This window comes from Capricornis sumatraensis, chromosome 1, assembly GCF_032405125.1.
Source record: "Capricornis sumatraensis isolate serow.1 chromosome 1, serow.2, whole genome shotgun sequence".
Taxonomy (NCBI): domain Eukaryota; kingdom Metazoa; phylum Chordata; class Mammalia; order Artiodactyla; family Bovidae; genus Capricornis; species Capricornis sumatraensis.
This window is the reverse complement of record NC_091069.1, coordinates 110,865,803-110,879,883: the sequence shown is the minus strand read 5'-3', so window position 1 is coordinate 110,879,883 and position 14,081 is coordinate 110,865,803. Positions and strand designations below refer to the sequence as shown.

At 44.7% G+C, this 14,081-nt stretch overlaps 1 protein-coding gene across 5 annotated transcripts in view; it reads right to left on the bottom strand.

Moving 5' to 3' along the window:
- Positions 1-14,081, bottom strand: part of TIAM1 (TIAM Rac1 associated GEF 1) — a 159,110-nt gene that overhangs the window by 40,815 nt on the left and 104,214 nt on the right. For 2 of the 5 annotated variants that reach the window (XM_068971664.1, XM_068971671.1), the window contains 2 exons: positions 12,938-13,041; positions 211-390 (listed from right to left, as the gene is read on the bottom strand). In XM_068971664.1, the coding sequence (XP_068827765.1) occupies positions 211-390; positions 12,938-13,041 (284 nt within the window). Of the gene's footprint in view, positions 1-210; positions 391-8,003; positions 8,094-12,937; positions 13,042-14,081 lie in introns of those variants that run through there. The other 3 variants (XM_068971676.1, XM_068971685.1, XM_068971694.1) reach the window with 3 other exon arrangements.

The window sequence follows — 14,081 nt, the reverse complement described above, 5'->3', positions numbered from 1 at the left end:
TCAATGAATTGCTGTAAGAATAGGCATGCCTCCCTAAAACACAGAAGGAGACTGTAACATTCAGAATCAAGGCCAGTTCCATAGGAGAGACAAGACACCCTTCATGGCCGTGGACTGGCTTTGTCATCAGCCGACATCCGTGTATAAACACCCAGCATGCATCCCTCAGTGACAACAGGAAGCACGCAGGAGGGAGGGCGGGAGACGCACCTTCACGTAGGTGCGCTCTGTCTCCAGGAGCTCGCAGATAACCTTGCGCAGCTTATCGGCGTCCGTGAGCTGTCTCATGGCGGCCAGCTGAGGCCCAGTGGAGTCCTGGGGGGACGGGCTCGGGTCAGAGGGCTTCATCTCGTGCAGACTGCGGCAGAACGCGGCCACCTGTTCCGTGCTCTTCAGAGCACAGTTGGAAAGGCAAGACAGACGAAGTCATTCCTCACCGGAGACACTTGCCTGACACCTGTTCTTCTGACGATGTTCAGCCTGGTTAACGAACTGCCACTCATGAATCACAGCGCCCATTTCCCCAGATTGCTCCACACATCTGAGCATTCACTGAATGCTCCAAACAACCATAATAACAACTCCTGGCGTAGACTGAGTGATCACTGCCTATTAGGCACTGGTTTGATGCATTTAATCTGCTCATAAGTAAGGGCTGTGATCATACCTACTTAACAGTTGAGACAAGGGAAGTCCAGAGTAGTTAAGTAACTCATCTAAGAATGCACAGCTCAGACCTGAAACAGGCAGCATGGCTCAAAGTCTGTGTTCTTAACTACCCTGCAAGCTCACCAACCAGAGGAAGATACAGCCAAAGGCATTTCACCCAAAATACAAGGCTAATTCATTACCGGACTCTCAGTTCAGTGCGCTATACATATTTACATTGCAAAGCTGGAAGATGATTTGATAAGCTTGGCGTCTCCCTGTCTCTATTAAAAACTGAGATGGAAGCAACTTTCTACAGGCGCTTTACTGTCTGAGCCGCCAGGGAAGTCCAAGATAACCATAGATACTCGTATATATGTATTTTAAAGCTTCCATCTCTCCAGCTTCTCCAAGGCAGAAAGATTCCACGACCAACCCCACTACTGCTACCAGCACCCCCTGCCTCCCCACTCCTCCAGCTAAAACTAAGGGGCACTGGGCCCTGAACAAGACCTCCACAGCTCAGTCCCCACCCAATTGTCCAGGATGGGTCAAGCAGAAGTTTGGGATTCTAGAATTCGAAAATTCCAAGTTTCCAAGTTAGGCAAAACAGTTCTTCAAAGCAAGGGCCGAAGACAGAGCACTGAAAACCCCAGGGCATCAGTAGCTCTCCACCTTGGCTGCTGGAGGAATCACCTGGGGAGCTCTTAAACCGCTCCCAATGCCCAGCACACCCTCCAGATCAATTCAGAGTCTCTGGGGACTTCTCTGGTGCTCCAGGGGTTAAGAATTTCACCTGCCAAGGCAATGGACACAGGTTTGTGCCCTGGTCTGGAAAGAGCCCACGCTCCATGAGGTGACTAAGCCCGTGCGCTGCGACCACTGAATCCTGAATGCCCTGGAGTCCGTGCTCCACAACCTGACAAGCCACTGCAATGAGAGGGCCAAGCACCGCACCCAGAGAGTAGCCCCTGCTCATCGCAACTAGGGAGAGTCCGCGTGTAGCAGCGAAGACCAAGCGCAGCCAAACATTTTGTTAAAAATCAGAATTTCTAGGATGGGATGTGCAAGTGTTTGTATCTTTTAAAGCTCTCCATGGTATTACTCTACAGGCTATTATTTTGTAGCACAGAATCTATTGATAGTTTATTAACATTTGTTCAAAATGTACCACTCTAGAGATATTTGATGCATATCTCCTTGAAACTGGTGGTTGCCTTCTTGGACTTCTCTTTCCTGCTTCTCTTGTCCAGTTTACCCCCAGGAAATACAAAGTATTTCCAATAGAGCAAATAAAGAATTACTTTTTCTATCACCCATCTACTCACTCCTAAGAGTGAACATTCTGAGAAGAACATGCTTCCAAAAACGACCATGGGTACACAGAGCTGAAAGTCATGGTTGGCATTTTGTGGAGAGCACAGGAGCCAAACCAAGTGTATCCCATGGAGGCAACATCACTCATTATCAGAGAAATGCAAATCAAAACCACAATGAGGTACCATCTCACGCCGGTCAGAATGGCTGCTATCCAAAAGTCTACAAACAATAAATGCTGGACAGAGTGCGGAGAAAAAGGAACCCTCTTACACTGCTGGTGGGAATGCAAACTAGTTCAGCCACTATGGAGAACAGTGTAGAGATTCCTTAAAAAACTGGAACTAGAACTGCCTTATGACCCAGCAATCCCACTGCTGGGCATACACACTGAGGAAACCAGAACTGAAAGAGATACGTGTACCCCAATGTTCATCGCAGCACTGTTTATAACAGCCAGGACATGGAAGCAACCTAGATGCCCATCAGCAGACGAAGGGATAAGAAAGCTGTGGTACATATAACACAATTGTTAAACACAGAGAAAGGCTACAGCAGCTAACATTAACCTGCCTTCCCCTCATTAGCATACTGCCTTTGCCTCGTTAGCATACTGCCTTTCGCTTATTAGCACAGCCCAACGGGAAGGAAGCCCGAAATAAAGACAGGACAAGGACATGGGAAATCAGAACCTAACAAGGATGCATTAGTGGCAGTGTCGTGACAGGAAAGGGCAGAGCCAGGACCCAAATCCACATGATTATTGATCCAAATCTCTTAAGGTTACATAGCTTATTTATTGATAGCACAAACTCTGGTCCTACATGCCAGGATGTATCAGTCACCTGTCAAGGGCACTATTAAATGCTTCCTATGGAATCAATGTTTCCAACACTGAATATGCCCCAAAGCATTCTCCCTTTGGTGACTGATGAAAAGCTCATCAAAATGGGCTGAACTCTATGACATGTGAATTATATTCTAATAAGGCTGTTAAAAAAAGAAAGACTACTAGTTTTTCATCAAAGCCTGTTTCAGTAGAAATAAAGTTTTATCTAGTTATGTTAGGATTTTATAAACTCAATGTCATCATTAAATATTAACCGTAAAATATGGATTTGTCTTAATAATTAAAAAGGAACGAGTAAATCCATTTTGACAAAAATGTCCACATCTTTGAGATAATCTTATGGTAACTGTAATAGGCAATTATAATAGGCATTATAACACAGACATTACAGACGGGGGGAGGGTGCGCCTCACTAAGATGAAAATTCCATGGGAAGAGAATGATCACAGCTGACAGTTTAAGTACCATGCCCTCCAGCTGATCCCAAACTCTCCTGTGTCACTTTGATTCGTCACTCGCCAACACAACAAATGTATAACTGGCACCTTCGCTTACACAATGCTTTTCTAACTGTCCCAGCTCTAACTGCAGCTGCCTGCCATTTACATACAAATTAATATCCTAGCTATTATGCATGATATGTAAATCCATCACCGTATTCCCATCAGAGACATGGTAGACCTTTCTGCAGTTTAATCATTTAGACGAGTCGTCATGCAAAATCCAATGTCCTCATCAATTATACCAAGGATGCCCCAGGCCTTAAGATGCCCCATGCCAAGTTATAACCTGGGGACTCTGACACACATCAAAAACAGGACACTTCCCTTGGTACCCCCGATTCACACCATGCAGACTTGCCATTCTTAGCATTATTTGGTTATAATAACGAAAAGCATGACATGGAGTTTCTGGGTTTTCATTCCCTCCGCTTCTTCATAAATACTCAGAGGTTTTCATTTTTAGGAATGCGAGTTTAAAGGAGGGTTGGTCATCCAGGTGATGACTGCTTTTCAGAGAGCAGAACAGCACACTTTGTCCTCACATCTGAGTTCTGTGGGGGCCCAGGTTGCTTGAATTCCTGTCTCTGCTGCTAGGAGATGGGTCAGCTTGCCCATACCAATATGGGAACTGAGAAAATGAGAGTAGAAGTGATGAGCCTGCTGTGGCTTTGCTGGTTGACGGTAGAGCTGACCGAACCCCAGGCTCCCTGGGTCCCAGGTCTGCAGACCCACTGTCAGCAGATCATCGGAAGACACACGTCTCACCATTTAGACCTTCTGTAACCTGTACCCTTGTCTCTCTTCGCTTCCATCTCCCTTCTCAATCCCATGGTCCACACTCTCATGATAATCTTCTTTTCATGAAAAATTGACTTTTTTTGTGTGTGAAGTTGCTCAGTCATGTCTGACTCTTTGCGATCCCATGGACTATAGCCTACCAGGCTCCTCTGTCCATGGAATTTTCCAGGCAAGAGTACTGGAGTGGGTTGCCATTTCCTTCTCCAGGGGAATCTTCCTGACCCATGGATCGAACCCAGGTCTCCCGCATTGCAGGCAGACAATTTACCATCTGAGCCACCAGGGAATTATATTGTGTTAGTTTCAGGTATACAGCAACTGATTTAATTATACATATATATGTGCGTGTATGCATGCTAAGTCGCTTCAGTTGAGTCTGACTCTTTGCAACCCTATGGACTGTAGCCCGCCAGGCTCCTCTGTCCATGGGATTCTCCAGGCAAGAATACTGGAGTGGGCTGCCATATCCTCCTTCAGGGGGTCTTCCCAACCCAGGGATCAAACCTGCTTCTTGTGTGGCTCCTGAATTGCAGGCAGATTCTTTACCGCTGAGCCACCTGGGAATCCCATAGTTCCCTGGGCTATACAATAAATTCTTGCTGTTTATTTTATATTAAAAAAAAGAAAGAGTGTGAGCAGAGGTCCTGACTTGGCCTATGTCAAGTTCACCACCTCTAAGGCTTGGTACCCTGAGTTTTAATCAAGCCCATTGGGGAAGCTCTGGTCATGTAGGCCAGGGCTTTGGTGCTCTCCACCTAGCCATCTCCTACCAACATCACCTCAAACAGCCAGCTTCCTCACCTTCCTCCTGACACACCCCTCCTGAGCCAGATCCTGGGTTATAATAGGAAAGGAAATACCTTTAGCATCCCAGAAGACACCGCCAAATTTCCTTGACTTCTCTTCTGAGAGTTCAGAGCCTTAGGCGTCCCTTCCTTATAAGATACTTTCTTCCTATGCTAAGACAGATTTATCCACTGGAGTCTCTGAAGTTGACTGCAGGGGGGAACGGGGACAGTTTCTCCACTGGCAACCCTATTCTCTGATTCAAGGTATAAACTCTCAGGTTTCTCACAAGGAAATGGGTCAACATAGCCATACGACTCCAGGTTATCTAACTAAATAATAAGTTTAATAAAATAAACTTAAATAAGAACACATAGACTAACCAGCTATACTGTACATATGGGCTTCCCAGGTGGCAGTAGTGAGATATTGCCAAGGGGTGTTATTTATAATGCTCTTAGTGAAATTTTTGCTTGGAAACAATTATTTTCAAAGGATGTCATTAAGTTTGAGAACTCTGTTTCACTAAAATATTACCCACTCTCCAAAAAAGCCTTAGAAGGAAGTATGAAATGCAGGTTGTCTTTGAAAGTGAAAGTTGCTCAGTCATGTCCGACTCTTTGCAACCCCATGGACTATACAGTCTATGGAATTCTCCAGGCCAAAATACTGGAATGGGTAACCTTTCCCTTCTCCAGGGGATCTCCCCAACCCAGGGATCGAACTCAGGTCTGCCACATTAAAGGTGGATTCCTTACCAGCTGAGCCACCGGGGAAGCCCAAGAATACTGGAGTGGGTAGCGTATCCCTTCCCTTCTCCAGTGGATCTTCCCAACCTAGGAATCAAACCGGGTTCTCCCCTATTGCAGGTCGTCTTTAGAATACCTCTAATCCTGGGATTTCTTTGGAAGGAATGATGCTAAAGCTGAAACTCCGGTACTTTGGCCACCTCATGCGAAGAGTTGACTCACTGGAAAAGACTCTGATGCTGGGAAGGATTGGGGGCAGGAGGAGAAGGGGACGACCCAGGATGAGATGGCTGGATGGCATCACTGACTCGATGGACTTGAGTCTGAGTGAACTCCGGGAGATGGTGATGGACAGGGAGGCCTGGCGTGCTGCGATTCATGGGGTCGCAAAGACTCAGACACGACTAAGCAACTGAACTGAACTGAATCTAGGGATTTTCCACATGGTGGCCCAGGTCTTAAGTCTCCCTGTCCCCACACTGGGGTCAAACTTCTTTGCATCAAACTCTGATAGGACCTTCTCCAGAAGGTAGCTCAGCCAGGACACAGGAGGCAGGAGGAGTCGGATGCGGTGCTTTCCCCGCTCCGTTGCTAAGTGCTACGTGGCATCCTGATCATTTATACATCAAGCTCTACAGCCCAGAAAGAGAGCTGCCAGGTGAGGTCCTCAACACACCCCTAAAGTCCAAGTTTCCCAGAACTGGTACAAGTAGTGAAAGAATTGCTGGAAAGGAGAAGACAGACACGGTTTCTCTGAATCCAAACCTGTCTCCCCTGCTTGAGGACTGCCACCTTAGAAGCGGAAAGCTCTTCTGGGCATTTCCAAGCTGCCCGTTTAAACCTGTTAAAGGGAGGCAGAGCCATCCCCACTGTCAGGACGAAGAATTATCCACCCAAGGTACGAAGATGGACAGGACAGTGGCAGGAAGAAACAGGCTACTTTCCTGAGGTCTGCTTGAAGTGCAGTGTTTATAATATCTCTTTCTTCCTGTGGGAGATGAAAAGAAAGTGCAAAAAGAGGGGGTAGGCTTTTAAGTGCACACTATCAACTCGGGCTACCCAGCTGTTAAAGCTCTTCCTGTTATGCAACCACTGAAGGCAATTTCTATCTCAGGATGAGTTCAGAGTTCTAAAACTGTCCTTTGAGTCCGCCTGATTTAACACTCCCCACAGGTTTAAAAGGGGCCAGGGTGGCCTAAAATCTTGCAGCCTTACTTAAGCTTTCGTGACAAACAAACACCAAAGTAACATACTCCATCATTTCAGAGACCATCATATACAATGATAGTCCCTCGAGTTCTCTGTTACCTCTTCCGTCTCCTTTTGAACAAACTCTGAAGAAGAAAAATTCAAGAAGGTGAAGGCTTATTTGAGTAAAGCAGCTGTACTCACTGTCCAAGTTCACATTTCAGTACATGACACAAAATCTAACAGTCAGTAGGCTCTGATATGAATAGTAAACTATTACCAGGCTTGATCTGATTTTAAGTTATTCTTCCCCATTAACACACCAAAAATATTTATTAAGGAGGTAAGGGAGGGTGGGATAAATTGGGAGACTGGGATTGGCATATATATACTACTATGCATAAAACAGATAACTAATGAGAACCTACTATATTACACAGGAAACTCTACTCTGTGCTGTCTTGACCTAAATGGAAGGAAATCTAAAAAACAGGGTGGATATATATGTATGTGTGTGTGTATAAAACTAATTCACTTTCCCATACAACAGAATTAACATAACACTGTAAAGCAACAATACTCCAATATAAATTATATTTAGGAAAGAGGCAACAATTACCATAGGAATTGGCATACACAATATAGGTCAACTGATGTTAAATCATTAACACATACCCTGAGCCAACACCAATAAATCCACCTCCTTCTCGAGTAAGCAGAAATAGTCAAAATCGCTTAAAATTTTATAGGAGACAAACTGAACATCCATCTTCTAGAAATGCTTGCTGAATACTTAGGCTAACTTATGGGGGGCAAGGGGGGAAAGGGAGACAAACATCTTCAAACTCTCAACATCCAAAAGAAAGAGGGAGCAATTGAGATCATTACGAATAATAACAATCCATCTTTCCATCATTTAAAAATGAAAAACCAGACACACGTAAAGATTCCAGGCAAACTTGACTTCACACCAACTACTGATGCCCCACCCCCATGCTAAAATAGATAATTCTCTCTCAACGAAGGGATCTAAAGGGCAGAAGGATGAAGGATGCAGACATGGGACAAGCGTACCACCATCATTCGAACTGGGAAACAGACCAGCTGGAAAGTCGTGACATAAACAAAGGCTGGCAAGAAAGCCAGAATTCAAACAGTGCTCACCAGATGAAGCGTCCGGTATACAGAATCTCTGGACTTGCCATTGTTTTCAATCCTGGGCTTGCGCTTTATTTTCCACAATGCAGACATCATCAAGAAGGTATTCTCATGATAATTCTACCTCCTGACACGTTCAGCAAAGAGACAGGAGTTTCTTAAACACTTGGAGAGTACCTAGTGCCTTCGTGCTCCCGAGCAAGCATCCTTCATCCAGACAGCCCATGCCGGCTCTGCCACGAGGACCTACCTACAGCTGCATCTCTTTTACAGAGGACAGCAGCAGCGCAATCCCAGCAGCAGCTCCCGCTGCCCAGCAGTGCCCTCTGGGAGGGTGACAAAGGCTACCCGATAGATGAGAAAGCTTTGATTTCACCTGGCTAAACAGCAGAAGTTCCAGAAATGGAGAGCCAAGAGGCAAGAAAACAATGGAAAAAAAAAAAAAAAAAGGCTCTCTGGCATGTGAGCATCTCTACTCTGCAGACTGAGATCAGCTGATTGGCCAGCAGCCTGCACTGCACAGGAATACTAAACCCGCCCGGTTCAAACAACTTCGAAGACACCCCTCGGAGAGTCAAGTCAGGAGCAGGCACTAAAACCCGAATTTATTATTTAAAAAAAAAAAAAAATTGATGTTTTCATGTTTTCCCTGAACGCTTTGTTACAAAAGCAAACATTTCCAAGACAATCACACTGTGAGTGAAAAAGATAAAAGAAGGCTTTCCCATCGGAAATGCTCTGAAAATGAATGACTCTCATACATCAGTTACTAAATCGCAGCTGCCAGGGGTCTGGAATGCAGGACGGGACTGCCCGGAGCTAATTAGCATTCATTTCAAGGGACAAGAGTCTTTGATTAGAAGCAGGGAAAGAAGTGGGGGGCAGAGGTGGTGGTGAGGAGGCCCTTTGAGGTTGTCACCCACAGTCACAAGAGCAAGCAGACGGCTTACAGAGAGCAAGGCTGCCAGGCTGCCCCTGCAGTGTGAAAGTCCCACTCCCCCTCCCCACGGATGTGACATTCCCCTGTCACCACCGCTCAACAACAAAACTCACAATTATCTATTTGCTCAACCCCAAAAGACCACATATAGCAAGAACTGCGATCAGAAAAATGTGTAAAAACAAAACTCCAACACGCATTCTCCTTATCCTGCCCACTTTTTCATTAAGACAATTCACTTAGGAAGAGCAGCAAAAACGAATCAACAGCCTTCATGTATTCAGCCAGAATTTTCAAAAAATGATTACTTGTGTCATTTCACTCGTTCGTTTGTTTGTTTCTCTTTACTTTTCTATTCTGCACCCATTCTGGAGCATTCAAATTAAGGCGAAGTTGTCCTTCCACTTTTAGGCAGCTTACAACTTATATTTTGATGCTTTTGAATTGTGGTGTTGGAGGAAACTTTTGAGAGTCCCGTGGACTGCAAGGAGATCAAAGCAGTCAATCCTAAGGAAATCACTCCGGAATATTCATTGGAAGGATGATACTGAAGCTGAAGCTCCAATACTTTGGCCACCTGATACGAAGAGCCGACTCGCTGGAAAAGACCCTGATGCTGGGAAAGACTGAGGACAGAGGATACACTGGTTGGATGGCATCACCGACTAAATGGACATGAATCTGAGCAAACTCCGGGAGACAGTTTGAAAGGGAGGGGATCCTGGCATGCTGCAGTCCATGGGGTCACAAAGAGTCAGACACGACTGAGCAACTGAACAGCAACTTAAAAATGAATGTTCGCGGTGGGAGGGGGGTTCATGTTTGGGAACACATGTAAGAATTAAAGATTTTAAAATTAAAAAAAAATAATAATAAATAAAGTTGCAAAAAGTAAAAAAAAAAATGAATGTTCGCTTTTTTCTCAAGAAAAATCACACAATGATATAGGAGCTATATTAAAAGAATATTTAACCTTAATCAAGAAACTTAAAATATACACTTGCTGTTACTTTAAATCATGACAGAAGATATTCACAAAGCTTAATAAGCATTAGAAAAATACTTCAGTGGCTAATGAGTATATAGTTGACTCTTGAACAACTGAGGGGTTAGAGGTGCCAAACATCTTCAAAGTCAAAAATCTACATATAACTTACATTTCCCGTCACCCCCATAAACATAGTTCTTACATATCCATATTTTTCCTCCGCATCCATGGTTCTGCATCTGTAGATCAAACCCCGATTGGTAGTACTATGGACTATTGGAAAAATATCCACCTATAAACAGACTCTCCCAGTTCAACCCTGTGTTGTTCAAGGTTCAGCTGTATCTAAACTGGTTTATTAATTAATTAATTACTTCAGCCATTAACTACTTCCTTCATTTTCTGAATCCTGGTATTTACCAGCAGACCATGCCCATCTGGCCAGGAGGTCATTTCAGCAAAGCAGTAAACAACACAGAGCCATGTTTTGCCCTCTCAGAGCTGTGTGACCTTCAGTAAGTTGCTTAACCTTTCTGTTCCCAAATCATCATCTATCAAATAGGGGGCATAACAGTATCTCTTTCTCAGGGGTATTCTGAGGACGAGATTGGTTAATACAGAATAACACCCAATATATACAAGATACTGTAGACAGTAGAGAATCTGCCCACAATGCAGGAGGCCTGGATTTGATTCCTGGGTGGGGAAGATTCCCTGGAGAAGGGAATGGCAACCCGCTCCAGTACTCTTGCCTGGAGAATCCCATGGACGGAGGAGCCTGGCGGGCTACCGTCCATAGGGTCGCAAAGGGTCAGACACAACTGAACAAGCAGCACTGATACACGTCAGTATTGTGTGTCAGCCACTCAGTTGTGTCCGACTCTCTGCGATCCCATGGATTAGCTCTCATTTATTACTAATAACAAAACTGTTCAAATAAAGATAAAATCTGAAGTCAACTCCACACTAGGAAGTAGTATGTTCAAGTACAGAATCATGGTGCTTCCTACACCCAACCTGGAAAAAAAGGACTATGAGCCTAACCTCTGGTGTCCATGAGGCCACTGTGTGATCTTTAAAAATACTCAGATCATCACCCAAACTTGTCAATAACTTTGAAGAAATTGTCTTTTATGAGCGCCGACTGTGCCTTTCTACAGTGAACTCCAGGAATAGCATCTCCTGCTGCTTTATTTGACCCTGTCTGCTCCAGGCACGTTCCAGGACCTTGCTCTCAGGAGAGAGAGCCATGAAGCCAGAGAGGCACCTGGGATGAGGCGACAAAGCCCTGGGCCTCTTCCTTCCTCCCTGTTGCCAGGACCTCATATTACAGAGGGCCCTGCTAAGGGCTCCGTGACTCACTGCATTCAAAACGGAAACAGTCTCTTAAAATCCACAAAGGCAGGGGAACACTGGGCTACTGGAGCGAGGTAAAAGCGATCCCAGTTTAAAAGTCTTCAAAAAATGAATGTCTTAGATACAGGAAAAATAACTGTATTCCCAAATCAGAGACTGAAAAGAACATGTTTAGCTTAATAACAGAATGATTTAATAAAGAGCCTTCAAAATATCTTGCATGGAAATATCTATTTCTCTCAAGGGCCACCACCCTCCCCCCACCTTCCCAAGAAAGTAGGTGAAAGGCCACACAAATAAAAAGGAACTATAAACAAGCCTTTGTCTGTGTTTTTGGCTTTAAATGAAACATATATTTCCGTTTACTGGCTTTTTAATTGATAACTGACAACATAAAGGCTTTCAGCCTATAAATATTAAATTTATAAATGTTACAACTACTTTCAAATACTAACATTTACAGTGTTCGATCCTAGGATGGCAAAAGAGAAACATACGGGTAAAAAAAGATACTCCAGAGAGTCAGACACAGGCACTCAAGAAAGTCCTCTATATGGATGTGGGACTTATGTATACCTATGGGGACACACGTATACTTATGGCTGATTCATGTCGAGGTTCAACAGAAAAGAAAATTCTGTAAAGCAATTATCCTTCAATTAAAAAATAAATAAATCTTTTAAAAAACGAAAGTCCTACAAAGATACATACAGACAAAAAGAGACACAAACATATGCACATAGAAATGCAGGTTTTTAAAACAATCTTTCATATTTGAAGTCTAATTCCATTAACAGTATCAGCAATATTTTTTGGCCCACTGCATCATCCCATCACGGGACAAGGGCAAGAAGCACCCTGATATTGCAGATGAGAAAACAAAAGTATAATTTAAAGTTACACGATTTGTTCAGGTTAAATGACTGGTAAACGTCAAGCAATATTAGATAAGCAAGGGACCCAACATAAATACGTCAACGACATTCTCCAAAAAAAGATGAATAAATACGGACATAATCACACACGCTTTTTGCTGCAGAGGCGTCTTTCGGCTATAGGTAATAGAGGTTTTAAACTGTGACACTGTGACGTAAAGAGGTTACTGACACATGGAACTCTTTAGGAAGTGGAAATAAAGCATGATGAATTAGGGAAAACAAATTCATAGCAGCACCCAAGAGTCAGAATAAGAACATCGTCACAGTGCTCACCCAGCTGAGCACGCTGTATTTGGATGGACAAATCGATGGCCTCTTCCCCTTTAATGTAGAAGATGTTCACCCTTCACAAGAGCTAAACGGAGGCCACGCAAATGCAGTTCCTTATAGAAACCCTGAGTAGCAGGAAAGTATAACTGACCCAGTTGCACTCATTTTGGATGCCTTTTCCTCAGACAGAAAGGGAGGACATAAGAAGGAAACAGGATGGACAGAGACTTCAGTTCATTAACAGTGAGCTCTGGCTCATACTGTCACATCTGGGTTTGTCCTCACGGCTATCATTAGGATGCCATATCCTATTTAGTGACCTCTCAGAAGTAGAAACACTTCCGTCCCGTGGAGGGGCCTTCCCGCCACACACAGCTGCAGCGGTGACGTGTCAGCTGTGACTCTTTAGTGGTTCGAGACATGGGATGTGAAAATGGAAATCTCTCACCTTGCTGCTGTGATCAGTATCATCTGAGGATTCCAAGTCCGGCCCTTCCGCCTCCTCCGGAGCAGCCTCAGCACTGCTGCCTTGCTCGCTGCAGAGGCTGTGGCCTGCAAGATGAAATCAGAAGGACACACGGGTCAGCACATACAGCCACCGCTACAAGGGCAAGGGAGCGTGGCATCAAGCTCACGTGTGCTCAGCGTGTCCCACTCTGCGACCCCATGGACTGCAGCTCGCCAGGCTCCTCTGTCCATGGGATTTCCCAGGCAAGAATAGGGGAGCAGGTTGCCATCTGCGGCTCCAGGGAATCTTCTGACCCATGGATGGAACCCGCATCTCCCTGGAACCAAGCCAGCTGGATAGCCTTAAGCTTATGATGTGTCCATGTATTGTTAAACCCTCCAAGTACAGACGCCATGACCTTGGTTCATTACATGCTAGTTTAGCTATCTTTATCGTTACCACTATTATTATTACTTTATAATACATTTTTATTATTTATAATACATATTTTATAATACACAATATTTGCTACGGACTGAATGTTTATCAGCCCTGAATATTCACTGGAAGGACTGATGCTGAAGCTGAAACTCTAATACTCTGGCCACCTGATGCAAGGAACTGACTCATTGGAAAAGACCCTGATGCTGGGAAAGATTGAAGGCGGGAAGAGAAGGGGATGACAGAGGATGAGATGGCTGGATGGCATCACCGACTCAATGGGCATGAGTTTGGGTAAACTCTTGGTGATGGACAGGGAGGCCTGGCGTGCTGTAGTTCACGGGGTCACAAAGAGTCGGACACGACTGAGTGACTGAATTGAACTGAACTGAATGTTTACCGCTCCCCCCACCCCTGCCAAATTCATATGTAAAGCCCTAACCCCCAGTGGGACTGTATTCGGAGATGAGGCACTTGGGAGCTAAGGAAGCTTAAAGGAGGTCTTGAGAGTGGACCTCCATGATGGGATTAGTGTCATTGGAAGAGAAACCAGAACTCCCCTCCTCTCCTGTGAGGACACTGAAAATAGCCACCTGCAAGCCAGGAAGGCAGCCCTCAGCAACAAGCCTGGGCTTGGACTTCCCAGCTCCAAAACTATGAGAAATAAATGTCCGTTGTTTAAGTCACTCAGTCCAAGGTGTCT